The sequence below is a fragment of the Acomys russatus genome, chromosome 8, assembly GCF_903995435.1.
Source record: "Acomys russatus chromosome 8, mAcoRus1.1, whole genome shotgun sequence".
Classification (NCBI taxonomy): Eukaryota; Metazoa; Chordata; class Mammalia; order Rodentia; family Muridae; genus Acomys; species Acomys russatus.
In genome coordinates, this window is record NC_067144.1 from 56,805,310 (window position 1) to 56,830,765 (window position 25,456).

Below are 25,456 nucleotides of genomic sequence, written 5' to 3' on the forward strand. Positions count from 1 at the left end.
TTCTCCTCTTGCTGCAGGACAATCATGCAACCAAGAGAGACTTTTGGAAATCTCAGTGTTTTCTGTGTTATTAAAAGCTGTTTTGGAAGTTGTGGTAACAAATTTCAGGTAGCTATCCGTTTCTACTATCAGATCTGAAAAGAGAAAAATCTAAAAGTCGACTCCTGAAAGTACTGACTTTGTAGCCACGTGTTTTTCCTGCATTCAGCTTTTCATGAGGAAGACATGCATAGCTGGGCATAAATTTTTAAAAAATGCTACTTTGTATTGAGTAAACATGAGTACTTCCTTTCCTGTGATCCCGAGGATTGGGTGAACAATTCCTCCTCTGTATTCTCTGTGCTCATTAGGTGCAAGTACAAAGCCTTGCCTGCTTCATGTATGTATATGGGAACTGGGGAGAGCCAGCCTTGCGTGTGGGTTCTCAGGTGCCATGTACCTACATCTTAAAACGAGGCTCTCTCATCAGTTTGAAGTTTGCTGAGCCTCCTGCAGCCACTCTCCTTATGTCAAATATTTATTCCCTTATGGTTCTTTTCTTTTCTTTTTTATTTAATGTTTTTTTATTTTTTTTATTAATTTATTCTTGTTACATCTCAATGTTTACCCCATCCCTTGTATCCTCCCATTCTTCCCTCCCCCCCATTTTCCCATTCTTCCCCTCCCCTATGACTGTTCCTGAGGGGGATTACCTCCCCCTGTATATGCTCATAGGGTATCAAGTCTCTTCTTGGCAACCTGCTTTCTTTCTTTTTTTCTGGGTTTTTTTGTTTTTTGTTTTTGAGACTAGGTGTCCCTGTGTAGCCTTGGCTGTCCTGGAACCACTTTGTAGACCAGGCTGGCCTCGAAAATGTAGAGCTTGCCTGACTCTTTTTCCCTGAGTGCTGGGATTGAAAACAGGCGCCATCACACCCCGATTTCTTTTTTACCTTTTGGTTTTATGATTTGCTGTTCTTATTTGATGTGTAAGAATGCTCTTCCTGCATGTATGTGCACCACATACGTTTCTGTTGCCTGTGGGAGCAGAAGAAGGTATCAGACTCTGTGGAATTAGAGTTCTAGGTGATTTTCAGTTACCATGTGCATTTTAGGAACTACGCCCAGTTCCCTGCAAGAGCAGAAAGCACTGTTACCTGCTGAGCCATCGCTCTAGCTCAACATTTATGTGTTTTCTTGGCACACTGGTGAGCCATCCACACTGCTGCTAAAAATCTGTCACGAAGCTTGCAGCATGCCATAAGCAATATATAGAAAATAGGTGGAGGTCCTAGGCTCAACTTATTACCTTCCTTTCGATGTTTTTCTAAATATCTTCTTTCTGTTTATTTTTTCTATTTTAAATTATGTTCAGCCTTACTGTTTGGTAAAGGCTATGACAACATGGTTTGCAGTGAATTTAAATAGTTTGAGACATTTATCTTTTAAGGCAAAATTCTGGAGAGTTATACCCAGAATTCAAAAACCAAAGCATATGTGATCCACTTAGATTATTTTGCCTATGTACACAAATCAATCAGTAATAAAAATACAGCCTCAGCCTTTTAGTGTCTGTGGGCTCCACACTAACCTCACGTACAGCCATGTTCTTTTACGTAAATATCTGTAGTTCCCTCAGCTGAACATGCTCCAGGTTTCGATCTCAGGGGAGTATCAGGACACGCCCACAGCTAGCACCAGTGTCATTTTGACCTTTTGACTTTGCAGTGCCAATCTCACAATTTAATGCAGTTCTAGCTTAATTCGTTGCCAGAATAATGGCAGGAATTTGAGATGAGACACAAGCTGAGAAAGCTTTAGTTCTGTAGAATGCCAGCCAGTCATCGGGAGTTGCTTCTAGGCCACTGTGAACTGAAAGAGAGCTGAGGGCGACTGACAAAGGATTTAATCACAGTACAGAGCCCAAGTTGAATCAGAAAAGCTTCTTATTCCAGTAGACTGTGATTAACTGGGCAGTGTGCTAAGAGTTAAATATAGTGGCGTACCTAGCACTGAGATCAGGGCCTTCAGCATTCTGCTGTAGATGTGGTGTGAGCATTGAGGATTAGCACACCTGAGAGTTCCTAGGGAGTTCTTAGGGCATCATTTTATACAGTGGGCTAGCCTCTGATAAGCTGCTCTTATCCAGTGTTTACTGTGACTCATGCTCTGGCAGGAAACTAAGTATCCCCAGTGGGTCACACACAGAAAGATGCCTTAAATGCAGGAGGGGACTTACTAAAATGAAAAGTGCTTCAGTGGGAGAAGAGAGGGGATAAGAACAGCATGGAGTGAAAAGGTAAAATTCATTACATAAATACATTACATTATCAAAAACTGAAATTAAAATGAAGATGTTAAATATTTACATGCCTAATAAAAATAAAACATATAGTTGATTAAAACAAAAAAAGCAAAACTCATTTAGCACCAAGTTTGTAGTGGCTGAGGGAATAAAATTAAATAATGTTAAGCTGTCCCAGTTATAGAAATGCATTTAAAAGGGGCTTCCTTTTGGGCTTGTTTAGAAGTTTAAGACACTGGCCACCCTGTCATCAGGTGTCCCTTTCTGTCCATCCAAACTCTTCAGGTGCATTTTCCTTCAGAGATCATTTGTTGCCCATCAGCACTCAACTAAATATATTTTAAATAACCCCTTTCTGATTGAGGATGTCTCTAGCAATGTATTTTGCTGTATAATTGCTTAGGGCTTTAACCCTGCCTCCAAGGCTGGTTTCCGTTTCACCTTAGCTACTAAAACTAAACTAAAACTTCCTATTAGACTTCAGCACTGAATCTGCTCTTGATGTTTCTGAGGCCCAGGAACTAGCATCCACTGATGAAAACACATTTGCAATACAGTTCTGGACCTACTGTGGGGGAAGCCCAAGTCTTGAATATATTTCTTGGTGCCTTATCTATTTTTTCTAAATGAGTTATTTATCTTTATGAGTGTTTTGATTGAATGTGTGTGTACTATGTATGTGCACAGTGTCTGCAGCGGCCAAAAGATATTGCTGAAACCCTGGGAGGTGAGGTACAGGTTCTTGCTCGCTGCCACAGGATGCTTGGAAATGCACCTGGGTCCTCTATAGGAACAGAAAAGCATTCTTAAACACTGATCCATCTCCCACCACTTGATGCTACACGTTTTTGGGTGTCATATACCTTTTGAGTTCAGTTGCATGCACATATACATCATATGTGTGTTTGTGTATGTCTTACCGATCCCCTGACTTTTTAGGACGGTGTGATGATTAGCTTTAAAGGTCAACAAGAAACAGCTTAGACCCCTGAGGGGAGCATCTGGACTGAGGAATCCTGTAGGTCAGGTTGTGCTCTGAGCAGGTCTGTGGGAAGACCTACCCTGGATGTGAGCAGTACCACGCCATAGACTGAGCCCTAACTTGTGTGTCAGTGGAAAAAGCTGGCTGATGTAAACAGGCAGCAGGTGTGCATTCGTTTTTCTCTGGTCCTGACTGTGGACCTGGTGGGAGCAGCTGTCTGAAGCTCCAGCCCTGAAATGATGGGTTCTTACTTGGAATTATAAGGCAAGTAAACTTTCCTCTCATAAGCCGCTTTTTGGTTGAGATGCTTTATTACATCAACAGAAATGCAAACAAAATAAAAGACCGGAGTTGAATGTTAGTGTTTTGCTAGCCTTGGCCTCATATAGAGCAACACTTGCTAGCGGGATCTAAGTGCACTGTCTTCCTGTTCATTTACTCTCTGCCGTTTACGTTTGCTGTCATTCCAACCCATTCCTCTGGTGACAGTGAGGAGTAGTGAACCCTGAGTTAAGAGATCCAGATTGTTCTTTACTTCTTTATTGTCCCTGTGTCCACTTACCTCTTTGAATAGGTAGACTGATCCAGCCACACTGTAGTCTTCCCTACTGTGGGGTCACTTTATGACTCCTGAGAGTTTGTTTCTTTTGGGGGAAACCTCTTGGCTTACCTTTGTTGTTGTTGTTGTGTTTTGTTTTGTTTGTTTGTTTGTTTCTTTTTGCCTTTGAGATTATAAATCTAATAGAGTTGAGCAGTCACTTTTCTTCCATCTGATAAGCATTGTTCTTGGAGGTTCTCTTAGTCCTGTGATGTTTCTGGTTTTCCTCGCAGGTAGACATCACGGAGCATATCCTAAAGCACACCACCCAGTCACCTTTTATCCCTCCCCTTCCACCTTTCACACTCCAGCTTACTGACGTTGTCCTTTTTCCTATTGACTTTTTATTACATTTCTTCGATCTTACTCATGCTTTCGAAACTAGCAGCCATGTTTACCTTTTTCCTAAAATATTTTTCCTTCCCTATTTTATTTAAATTTCAAGTTTTACTGGAAATATATCCTCGTTTACTTCTTAGTAGCTTTTAGTTCTTTCTGGTTGTGATGTTAGGTTGATTTGAGCCACCACCTTGTTGTGCTCATCTCAAAGAACATTCTGTTCTTCCAGTAAAGCCAGATTATAAGTATATGCAGGGTATGATCCTGTTCCTCTTTTGGTGGGAAACCAGCCCATTCCTCCAAAGTTTTACATGCATTTTCTTTGTGCCAGAGGCCCCACACAGTAGGGGAACACTGGGCAGAGCTTTCTCGGGTGTGCCCTAGACCATCATGTTCTTTGTTACACCCCACTCTCACCCCCAAGGGTATGCCTAATGTTTTCCGCAGTGATGTTTCTTTGTCTTTGTCTTTGATAGTGGACTTGATTTCCTCTACCTTCATGCTCTCCATTTCTTTTCAGTTGTGTTTCTCCTCTTTCAACAGTGGACTCCTGAGGTTCTGTAACTGAGGTCTGGAGGGAAGAGCATCTGGGAGGATGCAAACAAGACCATAGTAGACAGTTTCTGAAATGCCCCTGCCTGATGCCTTCGTGAGGCTATGGTTCTTCAGTGTAGAAGATTCCAGAATTCACACACATGGCTTGAAAACAAGGAATAAGAGTTCAGACTTAGTATAGCCATTCACACCTAGTTGCTTCTGCAAAGTCATGAAGTCAAAAGTCAACAGACAGGCCATAACTCTAAGAGTTAATTTGTGTGATTAGAAAAGAGAGCAGCCTCCAGTGTTGATTTTCCACAGGGAATGTGGATTTATATTAGTCAGTATATCCAAAGTGTCAGAGTATTCACTATGTCAAATCACTCTCCAGAAACTTTGATTATCATAGTTTAGAAAAAATTTTATTATAAAGATGTTAAGAGATTAAGTCTGTGGCTGTGTAAACACCTTGATTTTATTGTCTGATAAAAGTGACCTACTGGGGCTATATAATCGTGAGTGACAACAGCCCTCAAACTAGTAGCTTATACTATTTCCTCACATAGTCCTGGTGTATGTAAGTAAGAGTCTCGGTTCTCTGCCTGCTCAGGGCTGCAGCCTATCAGAAACCTCTGCTAGACATAAACTCACAGTCAGCACACAGTATCAACCTGGTAGTGAAAATTACCATTAACTCTCAAGGTTTCTGCCCAGGAAGGTCACTTATCATTTGTGCTTTTATTGCATTGGTGAGAGCAAGTTATATAACTTGCCTTATTGTAGAGTGAGTGGGAACACTTCACACCCTTAGGGTGGCTGCTATAAAAACGATACCAAGTAATGTAAAGTCAGGGCCTTTGTGCAGGGTTGATATAGGAAACAGTATAGCAGATAAAGAACATAGTGTGGTAGTTTTCCAAAAGATAGAATAACCACATGATCTGATGTTATCTTGTGGGCATGTGTGCTGGTGAGGTGAAAACAGGTCTGAAGCGGCATTTGTGTACTCATGGTCATAAAAGTTGTATAGCCAGTGGCCAAATGTTTGTTGGCAATGAGTAATCCAACCATAGTGTATTATTCAGCTTCTAATAAAAGGAAATTTGATTCTTCATGGATAGACCTAGAAGTCATTAGGTGAAATTAATTAATCATAGAAAAGACAAATACTAGGGCATTTATGTATGAGACATCAAGTTGTCAAACTCAAAGTAACAGAGGCACATGCAAGATGGCATTGCTGAAAGGCCAAAGTGAGCCTTACATGTGTGTAAGGACCTTGTAACTTGTGTAACACACTGAGCAAGACACTGACGTTTGTCTCGCTCTTTAAAAATGTAACTTCACAAGTTGGATTTTATTAATTTAAACACAAAATTAATAAGAAAATTCATATATATGTGTGTATATATATATATATGTATATATCTATGAATACAGTGACATTTTGTGCAGACCAGGATAAACAGTACCTTTCAGAGGTGCATAATATAAGTCTGAAAAAGATAATATAAAAACTGTTCATCTTCCTCATTTCCTTCAAACAAAAAGGAACTATCTCGTGTGGGCAGCGTGGCACCTTTTGCAGATGGCTGTACAAGCTATCTGACCCTAGGAAAGGATGCCTACTTTGTGAGCTTCTGCTTCGGAGCTGGGGCATTTGGTCCCTACACTGGAGGCACTGCTGCTGTGGATTCCATGCACTTTTCAATGTATTTGGGGGAAATGACTTACGTTTTCTAGAAATCTATTTGGACTAAACCCTTGTTTATCTTCCCAATAAGGCCTGTATTATATAGGCTTAAGGGTATGAGACAGAAATATGCACAGTGACCATAGGAAGAGCAAGTGCCTTGTGAGTGGGGCTGGCTTCGCTCCTGAGTTGGTCCCTTGCAGTAACTCATTCTCCCTCATATCCTTCCTGCCAGCTCAATTACTGTAATTACCTCCAGCTGACAGGTGAAGAAATTGAAGAATAAATTGAAGTGCTTTGCCCAAGGTGACACAATAAATAACAGAGCTGTGTGTGTGATAGCTATGCGAATGCTATCATCTCATATAGTGTTGCTTTTAATGGTTTCTTTTATGTTTCCTCAATTATTTATCGATATGAAAGTTATAAGCATATTTATCTCTTCTCAACATGCTGTAGGGATGAAGAGAAGCCAAAGAACCCGATGGTGGAGTTGTTCTACGGCAGGTTCCTCGCTGTGGGAGTGCTTGAAGGTGAAGTCAACTGTTTGCTTTCATTATGCATCAAGATGTGTTCTCTGGGTTTGTCAGTCTGGACTGTGTTTGTTGGTGGTCTTCAGTTGCAGCTGGGTCTGCTTTTCTAGTAGCTCCTGTTGCCTTCTTCCTACTAATCCACTGTACAGAGAGCACAGACCTGACTAACATGTTCACACTGCACTTCCTTTCCTCTCATCACTTCTTGCAGTGAGTGGGGCTTTGTGATATTCAGAACTTCAGAATGTGAGTTACGGAGAGCTGATGTGACGCTAAAAGTTTATGATTTTCTATCATATCACATTCTGGATTTTAGTATTAGAGAGGTTCAACCTAGGGAATTAGCTCAGTGGTAGATCGCAAGTGTACGTGTTTCCATTGAGCCCCTGAGGAAAAGGGAGGAACAGGGGAATGAGGGGAGATAACTCAATCAACCATCAGCAGATATTCCATAATTAGGAAACAGTTATGGCCTCAGACAGTTCACACACAGAACTCTCAGCCTGTACTGGAGATGAATGACCATCTTGGTATGATATTTGCTTTTTGAAATTTGAATTTAGCAACTTGTCATAGTTTTTCAGCGTGATGTCAATATCCTTACACATGTTCAAGAAATGAAAGTATTTTCCTTTTGAATATCAACTAACCTCATTGTCTGCTACATACTTTTTTTTCTTTTTTCTTTCTTTTTGGATTTTTTAAGACAGGGTTTCTCTGGGTAGCTTTGAACCTGATTTGTAGCCAGGCTGGACTTAAACTCACAGCAATCCACCTGCCCCTGACTTTCTGAGTGCTGGCTACGCACTTTTAAAAAGTAGGCCCTCTTAAATTTCTGTTTGATTTTTCTAACAAAGGAGAGAAGTCAGGCTCATTAAATGTAAGGTTTTGTTTGCTTGTTTGTTTGTTTTTTTAATATTTGATTCTGAGTTATAAACTTATGAGAAAAATCTCAAAATGTCACAGGGAATTTTCACATTCCTCAAAGTAGAACATTTATGAAATTGTTTCTCTGTAATGGCCTGAATAAGGCAGATACAAGCAGCATATTAGGCATTTAAAAGGTAAACGTGAGGTAAGTACCTTATGAGTGAACTATTTTGGCAGTACATTACCTCAGGTTGTTTAATTTGCCACTCTGACTTATCTGAAGTAGGATTGTGTAGATCAGGAATTAGGTGTAAGCAGGTTTGGATTTGAGCACATTTCTGCTGAGCTGTGTTTGTTATAGGGAAAATAACTTTAGAGCACTTGGCTACCATGTTTTTGTTTCTCACCCTCCTATGCTTGCTTTATAGCTGTGGTTCCTTGCGGCCAGCGTGCTGTTACTTTATTAATGTCCATGCAAAGCATCGCCAACATGTGCAGAACTTCTGCTCCACTGACCTAACTGTTGCTCCTCTCAGGACTTTTCTCTTCACACTCCCTTTCCTCCTGGTGTTCACCGAGATCGCTCTTACAAATACCTCCATCTATTTGCTTTTCCCCCTAGTTCCTCAGCCACCAGCTCCCTGCCTATCCTTGACTCCTGTACAACCCTTCACCTTTCCTCTTGGCATACCAAGTACCTGAGTCCTCTGAGGAAAGCTTACACATGAGGATAGCAAGAAGGGATCACGTCTTTTTGTGAGGATAGTTCAGAAATCTGAATGCCGGGGTGGAGGAGGGACTTCAGGACTGAACGCCCTGCACTTGCACTTTTAACCTCGCCTGGAAAACCACAGTTTTCTCTCCCATTTCAAAGACTATTTTCATCTTCCTACTCATTTCAAGCCTGGCTTTTTTATTGTTGTTTGTTTGTTTCTTTGTTTGTTTGTTGTTTGTTCTTCTCATTCTTAGAGAAACACCTAATATTCCTGGAATTGTCATGAAGCCTGTGAAGTCTACTCAATATTTGAATTTAAGTCCAACATCTTAATTTTTTAGGAGAACCTCCTTCTGTGTATGAGCTGAAGATTTCATTATTTCTATCTACTCACATCTTCACCATAATCTTTTCATCCTTCTCTTTAGAAAATAAATATGGAAGGGCCATCCCTCTATGCTCTTAGAATCTGTGACTTCTGCATTTCTTTAGACTTATTCCATTCCCTCCTCTTTCCGGGTCCTTAACTTCTTTCTCTCCCTTGTCATGCACCTCAGTATTTCCACATGTTCTGCTACTTCACAGCACAAATATTACAAAGAACACATTTGATAATCTGTTTGGCTAAGCACTCTTTCCTACTCACAGTTAAACTCTTTGAGGCGAGGAGGTGGTTTCACTTGCTTAATCTATATTTTCTACACACTTTGCTTTTGTTGCTGGCTTCACAATTCTGAAAAAGGTAGAGGTTATTGATTCCCTACCTAGAAGCAAATCCACTGAATGCAGTTCAGTTCTTAAGCTGAATAATTTGATAATTTTAGACATTAGCATTGGCTCTTCCTTCTCTTTATCTTGCCTCTTCCCTAAAAACAAATTCCTCTATCTTCTGGGAGACTCTATTTGCTTGGCCTTTGTTCTGACTATGTGGTGGCTTAAAAGGTGTGTGTGTGTGTCTTTCTAATTTTATGTGAAGGTAGGTTCCCCAGGACTTGTTACAGGCTCCCTTCCTTTTCTATAGTTCTGCAGGCAGTCTTATTCTCCACCATAACATTATTAGTAAGTAAGGGGTTTGGAAATACTTCTATCCAGCTCTTGAAAGGGAAATCTCTTGGCCACTTTTGAATCAACAGTTTTTACCGCTCAAGAGCACAGAGAGAAAGTTGTTTTAGACTTATGCATCCATTCATTGTCCATGGGAGGATATGGGACTCTCTAACCTTCATCTTCCTTGGGCTGTCTGCATCCTGCCAGCCACTAAGCCCTGTTCATGCTTCATTTTATATATCAGTTCAAGTGTATGTGCATTTCCACCAAAGCAAGCCACAGGGGCTTCCGATTCTGTAGCTTATGGAAATGCCTGTTCTGTTTCTATTTTGCTGAACACAAAGAAAGGAAATTCAAGGAAGGATTCAAAGGTGATGTAAATCTTGGCCCCCACCTAACTACATTACACCCCAAGATGTTATCTTCTTTTGGTTCCTAAAACATGCCAAGTTTGAGAGTCTTAACATCATGACTATGCTGTTTCTTGGCCAAGAATATGCCACAACCCAGCAATCAAGCCTCTTTAACTTTACTCACTGTTCAAGTCTCAGTTTAAATGTCAATTTCCTGTGGGAGTCTTTCTTGCCCTACTCTCTATCCCTAACACTAGGTTAGCTCTTCTGTCATCCCTTATTGTACATTTATTCAATATTTGTTTATAATAATTGTCCTCCTGAATCATTAGCTTATGACAAGAAATGGGTGCCTCTGATGTCTTCCAATAAAGCTGAATTATGGTCACACACACACATATCAGTTTATGTGTACATATATACGTACATCCAGTGTTGCTGGAAAATCTTATTCTAAGAGCTCAAATACATGTGAGTTATAATTACTGTCTATGACGAGGTGTGAATGAGCGCACAAGCATGTATGTATATGCCAGTAGAAAAGCTCTACTAACCCGTTATCGTGTGTGTGTGTGTGTGTGTGTGTGTGTGTGTGTGTGTGTGTGTGAAAGCTCTGCTCACCCATTATTCTCTGGAGTGCAGCCATTGGTTCTCTGTCAGGTTTGGGAAAGAATACATATATATCATATATAAAATTCCTTTTATACCTGAAAAGTCAAATTTAAGAACATTAATTAACTTCTCCAACCATCTTATAGGAAAAAAATTTGAAAACACTGAAATGTTTGGTCAGTATCCACTTCAGGTCAACGGGTTCAAAGACCTGCATGAGTGCCTGGAAGCTGCGATGATTGAAGGAGAGATTGAATCCTTACATTCAGATAATTCGGGAAAGTCAGGCCAGGAGGTAAGTTCAGCATTTTCATTATCCTCTGCCTTCCCGTGCTCTTTTAAGTGGCCTGATGCAAATGTAACGTCTTACTTACATAGCTGCAAATGGTGGAGAAAATACTCAAAATGATGTTTGCATTTAATTACGGTAATTTAGACATTATTTGTGAAACATGTACAAGATATATAATATGTAATTTAGGTTAGATTATAATTTTAAAATTCTTGTCTTCTCTGTTTTTCCTTGTTGTCTATCTTGGTGGCATTGTTTTATGTTTTGTGTTTTCCCGTTAAGGTTCTAGTCATCAGCAGCATGGTAGTTGAGTTACAAAAGAAAAATACTGGTCAGTTTTTACTTAAGCAAATGCTAGTTTATAAATTCGTTCTTGGGATATGTCTGGTGGAAATGTCAATTTCCTGTGGGAGTCTTCCTTGCCCTACTCTCTATCCCTAACACTAGGTTAGCTCTTCTGTCATCCCTTATTGTACATTTATTCATTGTTTTTATAACAATTGTCCTCCTGAATTATTAGCTTATGACAAGCTAAATGTAAATCATGTTCCTAGAGAGCAGACATGCCAATTCTTATGAGATTGATAATTGATTGCGAAAGATAAAATGGTAGATCCTACTTTAAAACACTCCCCAATCTCTTTATCTACATTGCTGATTTAATTTCCAAACCCAACAGTTTCCTTCTCTCCTTTTTACCCTGCAAGACAGGGTTTGTCTGTGCAACAGTCCTGGCTATCACTTTGTAAAGTAGGCTGGCCTCGAACTCACAGAGATCCACTTGCCTCTGCCTCCCGAGTGCTGGGATTACAGGTGTGTGCCATCATGCCCAGCTCCTTCTCTCCTTAGTACTTTCCGTGTGCCCATCCATCTGTATCCACCTGTTGGCGAAGGTAGACACTGCAGTAGAAAACAGGACACATCATTTACTTTCAAATCAGTCACTGTGAAGCAATTGCTGATTGATATCTGGGCATAAACTCCACTTTTGAGAACGTATGGATCTTCATCTGTGTGATTTCCTGTTACATTCTTAGTGGGTAAGATAGTGACTGCTAATCCAATAACAATTTATTTACAGTGTCTCAGACAGAACAAAACAATTTGTAGTTACAGAACTGGTGCTCATAAAGTACAAAATGATGCTGAATTGTTGGTGCATGGTTTTAATCCCATCACCAGAAAGGTTGAGGCAGGAAGATCACAGTTGGTGACTTTTACAAAACATATTCGTGCTTGTGGAGGGATAAAAAGCAACAAATCACCATGTGCTTAGTAGCTTCACTTGGAGAAAAGTAGCAACATCAAGATTCTAGACCAGACCATTTCCCTAAATCTGCAGTGTTTATTCCTGTATTAGAGTTCATATTTAAGTTTGTGCGCACTTACTGAGGGGTGCCTGGTGCTATTTTGTGACACTGGAATCTGTGACACTTGTAAAGTAGGTTCTGGTACTTCCTTTAATAGTCTCTTGTTGCAGGGCTTATACATGTAAATACTTTAAAATATTTGTTTATTATTTTACACCTTTGTATTTGTTGCTTTATGAGTATAAATATTCATTTATTTTTAACAAGCAGTATGCTTTTGTAAAACTTGAAGTTGTTACATGAAAACAAACTTTTTTCAACTTTATTGAATTTCATGCTTCCTTAAACAGTGGCCAAGTTTTTTCTGTTGTTGTTGTTGTTGTTGTTGTTGTTGTTCTGTGTGTCTGTGTGAGGGTAAGCTGAAAGCAATAAGAAATTTAACTCATTAAACACTAACTTGTATCTGAATGTTTTGGCTTTTTGTTTTGTTTTGCTTCGTTTGTTTTTTCAAGACAGAATTTCTCTGTGTATCCTTGGCTGTCCTGGACTCACTTTGTAAACTAGGCTGACCTTGAACTCAGAGCAGTCTGCCTGCCTCTGCTTCCCAAGTGCTGAGATTAAAGGTGGTATTTGAATGTTTTTACAAGTATAAACTTTGCTAATAAGAAATCTTTTCCAGAAATTAGAATAATGTGTAGTTGTAAAATTCAAGGTAAAAATAGGAATGAAAAAAGAAAAATCACGAAAAAGGTAGAAAGACAATTTCCTATGTAGGGTGACAACAGTAAACATTTGTGCCAGACAAGTACTTTTTCCCTTTGAGTCCAATCATGGCTGTGACATTCTGGTTGACATCAGTAAGCCCCACTCAGCGTGAGACCGCAGAGCTCCTGAGTCTTACTGGAAAACCAGCATCTTCCTTTTCTAGTTAGATTTTGAACATAAACAATTGTGGGAGAAGAGCAGAATGCAGATACGGTTTCCCTCTGTCCTCTTATGTGTCACACTCACTCCTGGGATGGTCAAAGGCTGTAGAAACTTCTCAGAAAGAAGTTCAGCTGTGAGGAAACCACTGGACTCACGCCTCTGTGGTGTCAGAATAGTGACGTCAGCACCAGTATCACAGCGTCTTCCTTAATGGTGCAAGGGGGGAAACCTAACAGAGAGTGACTCTGAGTGTCTCTTGTTCTCTTTCAGCATTGGTTTACTGAACTGCCACCCGTGTTAACATTTGAACTGTCAAGATTTGAATTTAATCAGGCATTGGGAAGACCAGAAAAAATCCACAATAAATTAGAATTTCCCCAAGTTTTATATCTGGACAGGTAAGATTTGTTCAAGGAATGGTACTTTTGCAACTCTTCAGTTGCAAAATTCAGTAAAATTGTTAGTTCCTTCAAGCTAAGGTTTACAGATGATCGATATGTCTGTCTTACTGTTGTTAGGGAAGTGAGTTTATTTTCTCTTATGAATATATAGTTATAAATGTTAAAATATTTTTGTGTTTTATATCTGGTATCTCATAAAATTTCAATTGACCTTTTGTACTGATGATTAGATTTAACAACATATTTATTTTTAGGATATTTGGAAATATTAATGATTGTCAATTCTTTCCTTGGTAGGTATATGCACAGAAACAGAGAAATAACAAGAATTAAACGTGAAGAGATCAAGAGACTTAAAGATTACCTCACAGTATTACAACAAAGATTAGAGAGGTATTTTAACTTTTATGAAATTATGACAGGAAAGCATGTGTTTGGTGACTACCTAGATTTTTAATTTTAAATATGCTATGGGTAAGATAATTATTTTAGAAACTTCATTGCATAGTTAATAGGCCTTGGTTATTTTAGAAGTTGAGGCTAAATATGCGATTATCAACAGCTTGTTCCCCTGGTGTTTTAATGGAACTAAGGCGTCTAACATAGGCATGGGGTTAACTTGCATGGAAAGGAATGGCAGTCGAGTGAGAAGATGCAAACTCTCACCTGCCAAGAGCCACACAGTGATTCACTCAGGAGTCAGCGGGGCAGTGGGTGGCGGTCAAGCAGCTCGTGCAGGTGTGACTGAAGCGTGGCCTATTGAGTGCCATAAGGGAGGGTCCGTGTACGGAGGTGTTCTTACAAACCACGTCAAAGCCGATTTCATATGAGACCTCATGGAATGTGGAACATGGGTGCCATGCAGGCTGGATAAGTCTACAGAGTGAGATGTGTCTGGAGTCACCCCAGTTGGTGACATTTATAACGTACAGTGTTCAGTGTGAACATACCATATTTCCAGTGAGTATTAAAAGTTTCCAGTACACGTGTAAAAAGTGCTCAGGAGGTGAAAGGTGGTAAAAATGACTACCTAGATCCCAAGGCCAGTGCAGGATGCAGAGATGAGAACGTCCGGTCCACAGATGGTTCTCTGAGTTGTCTTCCCACTGATGCACAGTTTAGATGCATCTTAGGGGCAAGCCGTACACATGATTTTCAATTTTGATCAGCTTCTCTGTCCTTCCTGTCAGTTTCCCTTTCCATTGATGCTCCTTCTGAGGACATTTAGTGCATTTCTTGAACGTATATTCAGTTTCACCTTTTTTGAGTGTCATTGCTGATTTATTTGTTTATGTATTGTCTAGTTTTATAAAACAACCAAATATGCTGACAATATACATACACCATTTGTATATTTTACTCACAGATATTTAAGCTATGGTTCTGGTCCCAAAAGATTCCCATTGGTAGATGTCCTTCAGTATGCATTGGAGTTTGCCTCCAGTAAACCTGTTTGCACATCTCCTGTTGATGATATTGATGCTAGTTCGTCAACTAGTGGCTCCATACCATCACAGTCTTTACCAAGGTAATGTTACCCCATACAGGCTGCTCTGTTGCCTGTATCCTGAAATGCATTCAAGCAGGGTTTTATAAGCTGTACATGTGATTAACTTCAAGAAACCTTTTTTTAAAAAGGAGATTCTCTTAGAAAATTGTTCTTTATTATTTCAGTAGGTCTGTGGTTATCTATTGGAATCCTCTCTATATTTTTATCTACTCAGAATTATACTTTGCAATGTTTTGCTCTGTAGCTTTTGAACAGCTTATGATATTTCAAATAATACTTTTAGAGTAGAGTTTGTTTCTGGTAATGTAAGTTCGTATTAGCAGGTAATCTGTAGTAAGAGCATGCATTAGATCTTTAATTTAAAAGTAATAAAGAAGGCATGCTTACTTTAAAGCCACAGTTCCATCCTTGTAAGAGTTTAGTCCTGTGTACTCAGTGTCTCACCAAGATAGTAGGTCAGTTTGTGGATTTCTTAGGATCAATTTCTCTTGAAATTATGAGAGACTCTGACGCTATCTGTGTATGTGGCCCAGTATTTCCCCGGTGCTTCCATTTGGAAGTTTAACCTGTGGTGTATGCTTTGAAAACACAGCACAACAGAGCAGCAGGGAACCCCTGCCTCAGAACTGCCCAGCTCATCACCTGCATCAGGTGCCTCCCTGTCACTGCGATCAGTGATACACAAACCGTTCACTCAGTCTCGGATACCTCCGGATCTGCCCATGCATCCAGCACCAAGGCACATTACAGAAGAAGAACTGTCTGTGCTGGAGGGCTGTTTACACCGCTGGAGAACAGAAATAGAAAATGACACACGAGGTAAGAATCTCGCACAGTGCCCCTGCTGTCATTTCAGATGATGTATGCTGATAGGAAAAAAAATCTCTTGTGGATTTCATGTACAAACACTAGTATTTTTTTAAAAAATCTTTTCTGAAAACATTTTATGTGAGATGAATTGGTCTAGCTCTCTGGTTTGTTTGTTTGTTTGTTTGTTTTGTTTGTTTTTTAATGCTGTTTGTGTCAGATTCACAGGGACCAAAAGGGTTTCCCCAGATTACTTAGCTGATTAATGTAACAGATGGTCTGATTTGCCCATGTAATGTTCTAAATTTATGTCAAACTGGTATTCACAGCTACTTCCGTGATGAAATGCCCTAGAGCCACAGAACTGGTACTTATCAGTTTTGACTTCATCTGTTGTTTTCATAATGAAGAGGGGATAACTTTTTCTTTGGATGTAAACATTTAAAGTGTGAACGTTTATTTTTGTTCGCTTAAAAAAGCATTGTACTTGAGATTGAACCTGGAGGGCTATTCACGCTAGAGATGCTGAGCCCCATCTCCAGCCTTGTTCAGTGTGGTCTAACAGATTTGTGGATCTGATCCATGGACCCATTGCCAGTGTATGTGAGATTTTCAGGAGCTATGTAGGAAGATAAGAAAAATAAGAATTTTATGTGTGAGAGTGTATATGGACAGGCCTACATACTGCTGAATACTCTCTTTCTTGAAAGACTTTAATTTTGAACTCCTTTCTTTTCCTGTTAACGTGAACTTTTTATTTAAACAAAATTATATTTCATGATAGAGTATATTTTAGTTCTTTTTACATGTCAAAATATACCATCCTAACTCTAAACCTCAGCAAGAAATAATATAGAAATTGTTATTTTATATTAAAAGAATGGAGTTACATTAAACAGCACTAGTTGTAGTACTTAAATAGCCTTATTGACTTCTTATGTGTGAATAAGGAACAGTCATTGCTTATTAATACAGTAAATAATTATGTTGTTAGCATTACTAACTAGAGAGTTTTTGTTAATATTACACACATATAAAATAACTTTTAATTAGGCATAGTGTTTATTGAATGCTGTGTTGTGTTGGATAAACTCTTTCTGGACATAGCAAACTGTTTTTTATAAGCTCCCATTGAGAAGGGTGGGCACTAATAAACTTTTGACAGTAAGGTATTGTGTCAAAAAAGAAAAGAAATGAAAAAAAATGAAATATTAAAACAGACACATGGAGGTTAGTGAAGGAGGAGTGAAATTGGTCACTTTAGTTCACAGTAGCATGAATAGCTAAATAAAGCATCTATTCAAATAGACAAACCATGGGCCACTGCTTGGAAGAGGAAGAAAGGATGATGAATTCATCATCTGGTCATTTTTGATAGAGGAGCTTGGAGGAGGAACATGTCATAAGATTTTGTGCATATTGTATTGCGAGTCAGGAATGATTAACGGGCTTGGGATACTTGTTTTCTGTCTTTGGTTCCTATTGATACAACATACTAGCATTGATTTTTTTTTTTTTTTAATCCATCATGTAGTATTCCAACTTACAGGAACAATGTACTTAATACCCATGTATTAACTGCAAAAAATGTTCGACCATTATATAAATATATATGTGTATACATCACATACATATTATTCTTCAATAAATAGAGTATTTTTTTAATATACCATTTCTCAGCTAAGTTATATATGTTTTAAAATAGCTCTGCCCTGAATGTATTTTATTCACTCTGGAATAGTCTAGGAGGTCGTAAACAACATTTCAATGTCTTGATGATTTGATTTTCCTTAATTTTGAGTGTGTAAAATGTTTGTAGTTTTAAAAATGTCTTATTTAGTTCATTATCCTTATTGCAAACATTTTTGAACAGTTTAATATGTACCACAGGCCAAGCACTGAAAATATTATGTATATATACATACATAATATATAATATATCATATATTTTATATATGTATACTTATCTCCTTTAAAAACTTGCGAAGCAAGTCATTTACCCATTTTTATATTAAGCTATTTTTCTAAATCTTATTGCCTAAGAGCAAGCATACTCAACTAGACAATCTTCTTGCTTATAGTGCATGCTATAGATACTGTTTTCCTAGTTTGTCATTTGGCATTTATGCTGATTTTTGTTTTGCTTTGCTGTCATCTTTAATTTTTTTTGTATGGGGGCGTGTTTTGCTTCCATGTACGCTGGTGTATCACTTGTGTGCAGTGCCTACGGAGGCCAGTAGCAGGCATCAGACCCGCCCTGGGGTTAGAGTTAGTAAGGCAACACTGTGTGCGTGTTCTGGGAACTGAACCCAGGTCCTCTGGAAGAGCAACCAGTGCTCTTAACTGCTGAACCATCTCTGGAGCCCATTGTTTTGTTTTTATGATGTTGATTAAGTTTTAGATGTTTGTAGGTGGTTGCTCTTACATTGTTCCTTTATGGTTTCATAATTCTCTTTCAGGCTAAAGTACATCTTCCCAGAGTTTGTAGTTACATTTTGTAGTAGTCTTTTTGGTTTCTTCTTGATTCTCTTCAACTGATTGACAGTGTGCTATTATTTTATTATATTTTAATGTATTGACACAGTTACTTTCATTATTCAGATTTTAAAAATATGAAATAATGTAGTTGGGAACACTCAGTCTTTTATAGATTTTTTTAACTGCAAGTAGAAGTAATGGGTAATGGAAGTTCTGTAATTATTTTCTATTTCTCTTAGCTATTTTAGTGTTCCAGTCACGTATCGCTACACAAATACATAGTGGATTTTCCATAAATTCTCTAGTCCTATCTCTGTACATATGGGGTGGTGAGCATTAGCATTCCTAGAGAGCTTTCCATAGAGATGTGAATGCAGCTTGATTTCCTTGTCTCTGCATATTTCCTAGGGGAGCTGGTTTTTGGTTTTGTTTTTTTAATTTTTAACTACCATTGTGCTGAGCATCTCACTTCACACAGACTCCAATGGTAGCATCTTACAGAATAGTTTAGGAAACTTTTCTTCTTCGCTAGTGTGATTATAATAAAACCTTGGCCACACTCTTATTAGTCTCAGTAGAAATCCAGGTGACATTTATCATCCATTAAGTCACATCTTGTGTCCGTAGATCTGCAGGAAAGCATATCCAGAATCCATCGAACAATTGAACTTATGTACTCTGACAAATCCATGATCCAAGTAAGTGAAAGCTGAGCTGATAACCGTTGTTGGAACTGTTGACATGCACTCTGATTCATCTTCACTTTGTTTTTAAGGAATTACTTGTAATTGCTTGTACTTTTGTGTGTGTATCTGTACCCTTGAGGGCAAAGGTGTTGGCTAGCTGTAGAGCTGGAGGTACAGGCAGTGGTGCGCCACTGGACATGTTGCGGAGAATAAACTCAGGTCCACTGGAAGAGCAACAAGTGTGCTTGATAGTTGAGCTATACTTCCATCCTCTCACCTTTATCCCATTAAATCTTATGATAATTCTTGTTACATGTTTTGTCATCCAACTTGGATAAGTTTTAATATAATAAGCCACATATTTGGTGTTACAGTATAAACTAATGGGAGAATTTTTCTGACAAAATTTTTATAATAGATTTCCTTCATGCTGTACCTAGCTTACTCTTTTTTAAAGTTTTACAGTAAAATTTACAATTTTCCAAACATCTTAATTAAAAAAAAAATGTCACCAGAGAGAAAATATATGACCATTTAAAGATGCATAGTTTTGGGGGAAATCAGTTACATTTTAACTTCTTTCTGGGAGTGGTAGCACATGCCTTTACTCCCAGCACCCAGGATGCTGAGGCAGGTAGATATATGTGGATTCCAGGCCAACGAGGGTTCTATATCAAGAAACTGTTTCCAAACAGCAACGAAACATGAAAACTTAGTCTGGATATTGCATTGATTATGCAGTCTGGTGTTTTAGCTGTCAGAGTTGAAAGACTGAGGGAAACTGTCTGTATTAATCATTTACTATAGCTGCTTTGTTCAGTAGAAATTAGCACTAGGTCAGCCACTAACAGGCAGAGTATACTTTCCGTTTTGAAATTTTTTCCCTTACACATTTTGTGTATATTTCAGTTTGTTTAATTTCCCTATGTTTTCCCCTAGATACTTTTGCATGTTTTATTTGTTTGCTGTTTTCCTAAGAAGCATTAATCCCAGCACCTTTATTCTACTTAGAAAATGTGCCCCCAGGTTTCCTGAGACAGTTGTTAGGTGTTCTTGGAAGACGCTATTATAGACTGTATAGTTGCAGCTCAGTTCTTGTTTTGTTTTGTTTTGTTTTTCTTTCATAGGTCCCTTATCGCCTCCATGCTGTTTTAGTTCACGAAGGCCAGGCTAATGCCGGTCACTACTGGGCTTACATCTTTGACCATCGTGAAAGCAGGTGGATGAAGTACAATGATATTACCGTCACCAAGTCAACGTGGGAAGAGCTAGTACGGGACTCTTTCGGTGGCTATAGGAATGCCAGCGCATACTGCTTAATGTATATCAATGACAAAGCACAGTTCTTAATACAAGGTAAGGTGACGCTCCGTTGTCGTTACTATTTAGAAATTACTTTTTATTTTCTACATATGACTGTTTTACCTGCATGTATAAAAGTGCATTGTATAAGAGCCTGGTGCCCACCCATCAGAATATAGGAGTGGATCCCCTAGAACTAGAGTTACAAAATGTTATTGTGAGCCACAAGGTGGATATTGGAAACTGAACCCAAGTCTTTAAGAGCAGCAAATGCTCCTAACTGCTGAGCCATGTCTCCAGCCCCAGGGTAAGGCTGTTTTTGAAGATGAATTTTTCTGTAACTATTTATTTGGCTGTGTGATGAACTCACTCAGAGAATGGGGAATTTGATGAATTATTCGTTGGTGACTGACATGAGAAACTAGAATGAAGAAGTAATACAACTTAGGCTAGATTTCAGTGAGACCTGTGCTGAGGCAGTCATATTGTACTCACAGTGAAATGTCAAATGTAAATCTGAATGTGTTTCTTGATAGTGAGAGCTCTTTAGTTACTACATCTACATATTGGCTGACATTTGATTCCTTAGCCTAGCACAGAGGGCTTTTGTTTTCTGGCCTTTAACATTGTCGCCATTTTCACTTATCATCATTGTCCACTTTGAACTTTGTACATTTTACTGACATTTGCACTTCATGTCATCTTCTCTTCAAAGTTTTTTTTGTAACCTTCCAAAAACATTAGTTTATATGTTCTCGAAATGTATTTCTTCTATTAGACAGATGTGTGTTTAGCTAGTCTTGCACACTTCAATCTGTTTGTCTCAAAGCCACAGTCCCTGTGAAAATGTGCTGTAGTCCATTTATTTCTATTATTCTAATAGGGACTTTGCATAAAGAAAACGTGCAGTAAAGGCTTGTTGAAGCGATACAGCCAGCTTTCCTCTGTATCTAGCCATGCAATAAGCTTCACTAGGCTGTCCATTTAGAGCTAAAGTGTAAGTTGCCTATTTAAGTACTAGTTCCATATTGTTTCAGAACAGCTTGCAGCATTGATAACCTTCATAGTTTATGTGTTTTTATACTGTAGTTAACCCCCTTAACATTAAAAAAAAACAGTTTTAGTTCTACTTTGAGCTTAACGAAGTTAGGGGTTACTTCTTACTTTTGTGAAAAGGTTACGTCCTGCATAATCAGAAGTTGGGTGTTTTCTTTTCATAGCAGGAGTGATGTTAGAGTCGCAAGGCATTTTAATTCTTTATTGTGTGTCATCTCTTCAGACTCAAGGCATCTGTGAGAATCCTATAGAGTCGGTTTTCAAGCAATCTTGTAATTGTTTGAGCACTTTTAGACACTTAAGAAAATTTAGCTAATATCTGCTATAATCACTATCTATAATAGCTAATAGTATATGGTTTAAATTCCACTTGAAATACATTCTATTTTGAGTTTTGCGTTTTTCCCTTAATTCTTAATTTTATAGTAGTTTTTGAAATATGATTTGCAGAGGAGTTTAATAAAGAGACTGGGCAGGCCCTTGTTGGAATAGAAACATTACCACCAGACTTGAGAGATTTTGTTGAGGAAGACAACCAGAGATTTGAGAAGGAACTAGAGGAATGGGATGCACAAGTCGCCCAGAGATCATTGCAAGAAAAGCTTCTAGCTGCTCAGAAGCTGAAGGAGGCGGACTCTTCTGCAGCTACAGGTTTGTCCATTTTCATTAAGTTGGATTTTATTATCAATCACATTTATTAGTATTGTGTTTTAGTGTAGTATGTGCTCTGTTCACTCTTATGCTTAGTAGTGTACTATACCTAACGTAAATAAAAAGATAAAGTGTTAGTCAAAACTAAATACTGAAAACTATCTTCCAAGCTAAAAATGATATATAGGCCATTGACACTGGCACTCAGCAGAAAGCAAAGCATGAAGTTTAACTACAGTCAAGTATAAAGAAGCAATAGAACTTAGGAAAGGTCGAGCACTCGCCATGACCCCAGGTCACAGATTCCTTCCTCCTTGACAGACAGCACTGCACTCGCATAGACCCTTCTCAAGTTAATTGCTATGGTTCCTCAGCCTGATTTGAGTCAGGCACTTACCTTTGGGCAGGAGGTGGGAATAACTGTGATTAGAAAAGATGCAAATTGGCTTACTGGGTCTATTAGGAAAGAGCTCTCAGAAAACAATGCTAGTATACCCATAGTTATTGCATAATCCTGGAGTAGCAACATTATCATTAATTCAGTTCCTTTTTTGTCAATTGTGATTACAAAACAGATTTGGGAATATAGCTAGGCAGTAGGAGCATGTGCTTAATAGCCAATTTAAAAAAAAGATAGAACCATTTTAGTTAAAACTATCTTCCGAACTAAAAATTGTATGTAGTCCAATAAAACTGGCAAGTGTGTAAAAAGTTTAAATAATAGAAAATCTGATTATTAAACATAACCTGGCAAAACCATTAATTTCAAAGTAAATATTATAATACATTTAACACATTGAGATTTTTTAGGAATATCAAAGCTAACATGTTTTTTAATCTGATTTATTGCAAATTTGTCTTGGGACCATGCATTTCTTGCTGTAAAATATTCATTTCTCTGAGTTGGGGAAGTGAGAAGATAGAAAGTGAACCCTGATGGTTTCCACAAAGTATGGAGAAGGGCGAGCAACTCACGTCTTTCTGCCTCTGTTCCCTGTTCCCTAGCTCACTCCCCTTGCTACAGTCTGCACATGTTACTCTTTTAAAGAAGTCATTTGGGGGTTTATAAGCTCAATGTCATCTTTCTCAGAGATATTTCAATGTAGGTTTTGAAATGTAGTTGCTCTGGGTTTTAACTTTAACATTTTGAACATGAAACGGAATTGCTTTCTCATTCAGAAGTGCGTACTTCCCATTTGTAGCTTTGTGACTGATGCAGGCATGCCTAAGCATGCGCAGATTTGTAACTTCTTTTGACATAAGCTGAACAGTTAATTTGTTAATACTGAACAAGCGAATAATTCAGATTTCCTAAAGAACAAGATAAAATATAAATAAAAAGTCCAGCATTTGATATGTGAGTGCTCTGTGTCGTATGATCGGCTTGGCCATATGATGCCATTAGTGGCAAGGGTACCATTGTGCAGGACTGTGCATTCTTCAGGGCATCAGTGGCTTCTTCCTCACAGGATATGTGAGCTCTGTGGATTTACAACATCATCACTTCAGCAGCTACCAAGAGATTCTTTGTTCAAATCAATCTTTCCTTCCTTCCTTCCTGCCTTCCTGCCTTCCTTCCTTCCTTCCTTCCTTCCTTCCTCCCTTCCTTCCTTCCTTTCTTTTTCTTTTCCTTTCTTCCTCCTTCTTGTAGTATTCCTTTTGTAACTTAATCTCATCCTTGGTCTTCTGTGTACATCATTCTAACCACTTCCTAGAACTTGGCCGACTTGGTATTTCTTCAGTCTGTTCACATGTCATTTTTCTTACTAGTAGGCGATGGAGTCTGCACGATTTATCTACGGGATAATAGATCTAAGCGTCCAGGCACACTGACTTGCCGTTCATTACTGGCCTCCAGCTCTGTTCTTGATTAACCTACATGCTGCAATACCGAAACGTTCCTCTTTATATTGTCTTTTTAAAAACAAGACTCTAAATTTAAGGCTAGCATTTTATTTCAAAGTCAAAACGAATTCACATTCTCTACCAATACTGCAGCTGCCCTTTCCTTGTGCGTTGTCTTCCTAGTGCACGCTCATTCTCTTCCATGAAAAGGCCGTGTCCTTGAGCTCCATGTCCTGTGTCTGTGACCAGTACTTCCTAACAAAACCTTGTGTGTTGAAATTTAAAAACTTCTGTGTGAATTATTGGATCTATATTCTCATGTTTCTTGTTTAATGAGTAAATAAACTTGATAAAAGTATAGATCAATATTTTTGATGGGAGCCAAAGTAACAAAAATAAAGAACATAAACATTCAGTTCACATACATCTCTTTACTTGATTGTGCTGTTTTAAGAAGCAGCGATACTGTGCTAACAAGCATTGCTTCCCCTGTAAGAAGCTGGCCATGGTGGTGCTCGCCTTTAATCCCGGCACTTGGGAGGAGAGGCAGGTGGATCTCTGTGAGTTCGAGGCCAGCGTGGTCTACAAAGTGAGTCTAGAACAGTCACAGCTAACACAGAAAAACCCTGTCTGGAAAAACCAAAAAGGAAAGAAAGAAAACAAAAAGAAGTGTGTATTTTGTCGGTGTAGAAGCATATGTGCTGCCTTTATAAATGTGAGGAATGAGACTGGAAAGTTTACACACACACACACACACACACACACACACATACACAGAGTCATGTTTCTCTTTAGAGACAAGGTTTCTCTCCAGTCCAGTCAGATCTGGAATTCATAGCAATAATTTTCTCTCATCTTCTCAGTGCTAGAATTTCAGGAATTAGCTCAAATCTACTATAGCTAATTTAATATTACGTAGACTTATACTCTGTTGCAGAAGGGGTTCACATATAACTGAGTATGGTTAATATTTCATGTCAATTGTTTCTCTCGTTATTAGAAGAGATCATTTAAGCCTTTTGCTACCTTCTTGGTTTTTTTTCATAGTTTTCAGTGTAAGTATTGTGTTTAATTTGTTACGGTATTTGTAGAATCTTAAGAAGACCTGGTATGTCAGTCCCTTGGGTGCGTCTTAGGGTGATGAATGAATAGTATGGTTGATGCAGTAAATGCTGTTCAAATAATCTAACAGGATGATTTACCCTTTCCTCCTCCTAGTTAGCTCTTCTAAATAACAGTTCAACAGAGGAACCAACTCAAGATCTATATCTATCTAGTGATATTTCAATAAAGACTATTTGAATGTACAATATTAATAAATTACTATTTGTTGTTCTAAATCTAGCCCTGTTGTTTTTGCGGTACTAATAATTGCCCAGAGAAATGAAAAGAATTGACAAGTGATGGGAAAGTGTGAATTAGTGTGTCTCATGGTCCATTCATAGTCCTACCACTGCAAAGGTGAACCAACCCCAGCGCTCAGCTTTAGACTTCTGGCCAAGAGGTCTTTATATCTGAAGTAGTTCCAGGGAGGATCTAGAGAATGCATTTTTTTAAATCTCCAAAGAGTTCTGGGGTGCACCTCTTAAGCAACATAGCTATACCCTTTGTCATCTAACCCAGGCTTCTGA

General features: G+C 38.5%; 1 protein-coding gene across 1 annotated transcript in view; it reads left to right on the forward strand.

Moving 5' to 3' along the window:
* Usp25 (ubiquitin specific peptidase 25) overlaps positions 1-25,456 on the forward strand; it is a 108,873-nt gene that overhangs the window by 55,056 nt on the left and 28,361 nt on the right. The window contains exons 9-17 of the mRNA XM_051150149.1: positions 6,890-6,963; positions 10,707-10,855; positions 13,360-13,487; positions 13,788-13,883; positions 14,857-15,018; positions 15,593-15,819; positions 18,913-18,983; positions 20,099-20,327; positions 21,780-21,980. Coding sequence (XP_051006106.1) covers positions 6,890-6,963; positions 10,707-10,855; positions 13,360-13,487; positions 13,788-13,883; positions 14,857-15,018; positions 15,593-15,819; positions 18,913-18,983; positions 20,099-20,327; positions 21,780-21,980 — 1,337 coding nt within the window. The remainder of the gene's footprint in view (positions 1-6,889; positions 6,964-10,706; positions 10,856-13,359; positions 13,488-13,787; positions 13,884-14,856; positions 15,019-15,592; positions 15,820-18,912; positions 18,984-20,098; positions 20,328-21,779; positions 21,981-25,456) is intronic.